Source organism: Pyxicephalus adspersus, chromosome 5, assembly GCF_032062135.1.
Source record: "Pyxicephalus adspersus chromosome 5, UCB_Pads_2.0, whole genome shotgun sequence".
NCBI classification, from domain to species: Eukaryota; Metazoa; Chordata; class Amphibia; order Anura; family Pyxicephalidae; genus Pyxicephalus; species Pyxicephalus adspersus.
Window position 1 is genome coordinate 143,301,240 of NC_092862.1, and position 6,000 is coordinate 143,307,239.

The window sequence follows — 6,000 nt, forward strand, 5'->3', positions numbered from 1 at the left end:
TCTCCTTTTCTGTTTATTCTGGAGAGTTATTAGAAAGAAAGTGATAAAACCAATAAATGGTATAGTTGTCAGTAGAACACGAAGTTCTAAAGACAGCTTTCCACAACGAGCCTTTTCCTCACTTTGGTGGGATTAGCTTTCATTCCTGTGTCTTTTTGGTGATGTAAGCACAATTGTCAAAGAGGATATTTTCTTTTACTTTCTATTACTTTTTAAGTGCAAGAAGTTGTAAATCTTGCAAGAAAAGTGCTCAGAAATTGAACAGGCCACTACAACCCTTCTCTGTTGAATACTGTAATTGACTGATACAATTATAATAATAAAAATATAAACAATTACAGTGTATGGAAATTGGTAAAAACATATAATAATACAATATTAAAATCAAATATATATATAGTGCGTTTATGTATTGGTGCATATTGGTGTGTGTGTAAAAACATACAAAACATACATACATATACATAATTTTTTTTTTCTTCACTTGTTGGCCATAATAAAAAAGGAAAAACCTACAAAATGAAGTCCTTCGTAATGTAAAAAGATACTTGGGCACACAATTACTCTATTAATAATCCAGCCTTTGCCCAAATAATATTTTGCAATAATCTTTTTTTTCTTTCCCCTTACCAGGAGGTTGGCTCGGTCTACATTACTGCTGATCCCTCTTTTCGGAATACATTACACCGTCTTTGCCTTTTCTCCAGAGAATGTCAGCAAGCGGGAAAGGCTGGTCTTTGAGTTGGGTCTCGGCTCATTTCAGGTAATTACGCTTGCCGAATAAACAAGACAGCTCTCTTATTTATGAATGTGTCTACTTAAAAACTGTACAACCCAAAACCTACCAGTCACTTCTATGTCTAAAAATATGGGACCTTGAAATTGATTGGTTCAGAATGCTTAGATGAAAGAGACCTAGTCATGCTTGGAGAGAAGGAACCAGTAGGGGGCACTATGCGTAGCTCAATAGTGATGTGAGCCCTAAAAAGGACAAAGAATCTAAGCAATAGCCCAGTTTTATCCAGAGCTTCTAGAGGTGATGATGTTGCGCTGCAGGTTTTTTTTCTGCAGGGCAGAAAAATGTGCAGGACTGAATAAGCAGGAAAAGAATGGTCAAGACGGCCGGGGTCGAGGCAAGCAGCAGACAAGCAAGCTCAGAAACAAAGCCAGGGGTCAAGAGCCAGATATAAAAAAAATAGACACCAGTGACATGGTAGTCACCGAAGACATAGGGTAACAGAGGTGACACAGGAAACGACAGGCGGCATGGGTGACATAGGGGTCATCGAAGACACAGGGGAACACAGGAGAAGCAAGAGGCACAAGTGACATGGGGGTCACCTAAGACACAGAGAGCATTGGAAGTGCACAATGGGAATAGCCAGGGAACCAACAGACTAGGAAACTAAGGGTTAGCATGGAAGCTGCACTGTGAATCATTCATTTAACAGACAAGTATATAGGAAATGCTCAGCAGAGCTAGGGGGCTCGGCAGTAGTGGAGACACATTGTTAGAATGCCGAGCACTGTGTCTGAACCAGCTAAAAAGCCAAAGGGTATTAAGAGGTTTCTCCTTATTGACCGGCCTCAAGCTCAGGAGAGAGGCGCCGGCGCTAAAGCAAGGAGGGGGCAAGTGTGACATTGGCCCAAAGAGAAGGAAAACAAATCACAAAAGCATGAATAAAGATTAGATCATAAACAAGGCACCAGAAGCAAATGTTATACTAAAGGGACTTCTAATGAAGATTTGTCTTTCCCATTGACTCTAATGCATTTAGCCAAAAAAGTGCAATTTTGCAGAAATGTAATGGAAAATAATGTATAATGTATTAATGTTATCAACCAGGGAAATGTAAACACATATTAAAATGATTTATCTTTTTTTGAAGGGTTTTGTCGTTGCAATCCTCTACTGTTTCCTGAACGGCGAGGTAAGATAAAGTTTACTTCAGATTTCTTGTTCAGAGTTAAAAAAAGTCAAATTTCTATAATTATGTTACAGTCAGAAACATATTTTTTTTTACAAATATATAGAATTTAAATTTTATACTAAAATGGTTTTGGTTAGTTTATTGTTTTTTTCTATTTTTAATAATCAAATAAAATATTTGTTTTTCAAGGAAAGATTTAGATTAGTGTTTGTCAACCAGGGTTCCTCCAGAGCTTGCTGGGGGTTCCTTGAACAATAAGCAGTCTATCTCTCAGGTCAGTATAAGTGACACCAATGATCTTTTTGGCTATCTGTAAGGGTGACAATCTTCCCAATGGCCAGCAATGTAAGAGGAATTCTTCCCACTGACCACCACACTAACATACTGTGAGCTGTGGAATAAATGTATTATAGGAGGGGTTCCCTGAAGACCTAAAAGTTATTTTAAGAATAGTCCAATGTTATCATGGTTGAGAAACAATGATTTAGAAGTTTTGCCTATGACATGAGATTCACATTCACACAGGTATAGCAGAGTGCAGAGGCTGATTGCCTTCAGACTCTCTGTTTCTGATTCAAACTCCAAATGGAAACTTCAGATTTGAATCTGAGCAGCGTACTGAAATTAGGTTCCATGTTTGATGTTATTTTTGTGTTCCTAGAACACTTGGACATTACAAAAGACACAATAATGATAGCAATATTGGTGTTCATGCCAAGGGGTCCCAGGATTAGGATTCCTGGTAATAGATACATAAACAGACAGTGTCACGGGTATCACAGGTGGGGTGGTGGACCCTCTGTGTCACCAACCCATCTGGCAGAGACGTATACAGGGTGCAGAGTATTAGACACCAGCCTCCGGCTTCACCGGTGCACCTCACAAAGGGTGACGGACTTTAGGAGGTGATGTGGCCCTCTGTACAAACAGGGGGTGGTAACTGCTGACTGGATAAGCCCAATGAGCATACCGAAAGGCAAAAGTGTAGTCAGACAGGCCAAGGTCAGGTCAAGTGGCACTTTGGTATACCAAAGTGTCATAATCTAGAGGTGCAAACTAAAACCTGGAAACAGAGCTTGGATGAACTCCTTGTTCATGCAACTGTTACCAGTTTTTTCCTTAAACAGGGGAGGTCTCGTGACAAATGGAGATCCTGTGACCAGCAAGTAACAGAACCCACCATTAGAGGGAATGCTGGAGCAGAGGCAGCTCAGATGGTGTTCACACTTTCACCACCAGATGGAGCACAGCTGTGGAGATTTCTAGTCCTCCGGGGTAAAGGGCAGCTCTCAGGGAGTCACATGATTCAGACTAGGAAGTACCAAGTGAATGGGATTCCTAGGCAGAACTGAGGGCATACATCCGCTGGTTCTGCAGGGATTGGTGACAAACAGTTTGTATATAAAGATTTTGTATGTATATTGTTTATTTTCAGATAGTAATTGAGTTATAAAAGTAAACTGTGAGCTAGATCAGTGATTCTCAACCACTGTGTTGGGACATAATATTGTGCCGTGAGAAATCATCAGGTGTACCATGGGAAATTACCCAACTTTTCCAGTAGATGGCAGCAGGTAGCTAATTAACTTAGTAGTGTGTCGGGGATTTTTCTAATGTGAAATATATACTGTGACTCCAGAAAGGTTGGGAAATGCTAAACTAGAATATATTTTTCTCCTAACTTTCATTATCAACACACTAAAATACTCAAATTTTAGATAGTATTGCATGTTTACCATCCTTTTCCATAACAACAAAAGTACATAAAAAAATGACCTTTTAAAGTTTCTCCCTAAAGGTGCAATCAGAGATAAAGAGAAAATGGAGGAGTTGGAAAGTCAACCGGTATTTTGCTGTGGATTTCAAGCATCGTCACCCATCCCTGGCGAGCAGCGGAGTCAATGGGGGAACACAACTGTCCATTCTGAGCAAGAGCAGCTCCCAGATCCGGATGTCGAGCATAAATGCGGAGAACCTGGCGACATGAGTTCCCAAACTGCCTGAGAACAGTCAAACTTCACTTTTTTGTTCTTTTCACATTTTCTCTTAATTCTTTAATTGTTGCATTTTACTGATTTTCTTTGAATGGAAACATTGAGCTGGGGAAGCAATGCTGGATTGTAAACCTTTCGAGGTTTCCAAAAGCAGTCGAAGGATCACATTGATCACATTCATAGAGTCATTTGGTTGGTGGCTAGCAATAGAACTTCATATCCATATTCTCCATACCCTTTTTTTTAAATGCACAGTACAAGTCAGTCTCAGAAGTATTACTATATTAGTAGCATACACCTATTTTTTTCATTGACATGTTTAGGTATCTGGTTAGTATTAAAATATAAAAAAAAGGGGGCAATTTTATTAAAATGAGCGAACCTGAAGCCTCATTTTACATCCAGATGCCATCCCTTTTCTTACCACTAGGGGATATTTGTTCCTAACATGTTTTTGGAATTTAGAAAAAAAAACTATCCCTCGCCTCTGATCAAGGGAGGTTACATTTTCTCTACTTTCTTGAATATCCTTTGAGATAACAAAAATATTTGGAGCACTTGAACTGTAATTCTTATAATATATTAACATAGTGTGTACAAATAAGTCATGGTAGTTTACAATATTGTGGCAGCTTGAAGTAGATTTTTTCATTTATTATTATTATTATATATAGATATATATAAACATAAACACATTTTTTATTTTTTGTTCTTTGTGCTTGTAAATCAAAAATGTGAACCGACTTAAATGAAGTTTGTACATAGATTGCACTGTGTTTGGTGATAAATGCAGGGTGTGTCTGCAGCAAAAATAAAAAAGTTGCAGATTCTACGCAAAATATAGATAAGTGTACACTAATACTTTAATAATGTTGCGAGCTGTAACCAGGAATAGGGTGATATCCGAGACACTGAAGTGTAGTAGCAAACTGACATGATCAGCTTTTATTTTTCTGAGTTACAAAGTATATCAATATAGCTTTTTAATATTTTGTGACAGTCAAAAAAAATGCCTTGCACCCACTGCTACAACCTCTAACATATTTTCTTATCTCGCACTTATATGATGTCAATTACCTACAAATAAATATACCAAGAGTAAAAGGTATTTTCAGATAAATGAAGCAAAAAAAAAAATGTGAAAAACTGGATAACTATATGACGCTTACAGATATTTTTATTATATTTTAATGAAAAACATACATATGCATATAATACAAAAAACAAAAAAAAAACAAACTCATAAAACTTTTATCCGGTGCGGCCGGGCCTTTTGTTTGCAGAATTTAAGATATTAGATAAAAGATATTTTTGGAATGGAAGAAAAAAGGTAAGGCCTGTAATAAAAATGCAGAATGTGTATATTTAATGCAGAATGTGTATAAACAATGCAGAATGTGTATAGCTCATATCTTGATTTGAAATCACAGAACCTTTTGCTTTTTTGTATTTGAAATAAGGAAAAGTCTGTGATATGAATTGTGCCATATTATCACTCTGAGCCATTAAACATTATTTGTAAAAGATCATTTTATATGTGTTACAGTAAGTCCGTGTGTTGAAGTCTTGATGTTTACATATTTACAAATTGTACGTTATAACGTCCAGAATTTCACTTTTATGTTGGCAGAATTATGATTGATTTCTATAGCACCTCAACATATCATCTAGAACAGGGGAGGTCTGCTGATTCCGGACGAAGTTGATTCTGGAGTCATTCCAACCTCGGATCGGTAATGTCTTCTATCATACAATATCTATCAAAAATAGGCACCAAGAAAATTGGGGCTTTTTATATTCGACCACATCCATCCATTTTATTCAAATAATTTGTAAATTAAACACAAAAAAGTATATAAGGAACATAAATTCATGTCAATCAACAGGCAACAACGAAAATGGCCTCCCATACACCCGGAACACCATAAGCAAGAAAATGTTGCGTCATCAGGATGATTGCATCTATAGGATAGGTCAGATAAATGACGCGTTTCACATAAATAAATAGCATAAATACAACAGAAAAAGAAGAAAGAAAACACTATCGATTTATTCTTCCTTTTTTTTTTTTGTTG

At 37.1% G+C, this 6,000-nt stretch overlaps 1 protein-coding gene across 4 annotated transcripts in view; it reads left to right on the top strand.

The window, feature by feature from the left end:
• ADCYAP1R1 (ADCYAP receptor type I) overlaps window positions 1-5,683 on the top strand; it is a 117,879-nt gene extending 112,196 nt beyond the window's left edge. For 2 of the 4 annotated variants that reach the window (XM_072412984.1, XM_072412986.1), the window contains 3 exons: window positions 634-763; window positions 1,890-1,931; window positions 3,717-5,683. In XM_072412984.1, coding sequence (XP_072269085.1) covers window positions 634-763; window positions 1,890-1,931; window positions 3,717-3,935 — 391 coding nt within the window. In that variant the 3' untranslated portion in view covers window positions 3,936-5,683. The remainder of the gene's footprint in view (window positions 1-633; window positions 764-1,889; window positions 1,932-3,716) is intronic. The other 2 variants (XM_072412985.1, XM_072412987.1) reach the window with 1 other exon arrangement.
• The last annotated feature ends 317 nt before the right edge of the window (window positions 5,684-6,000 follow it).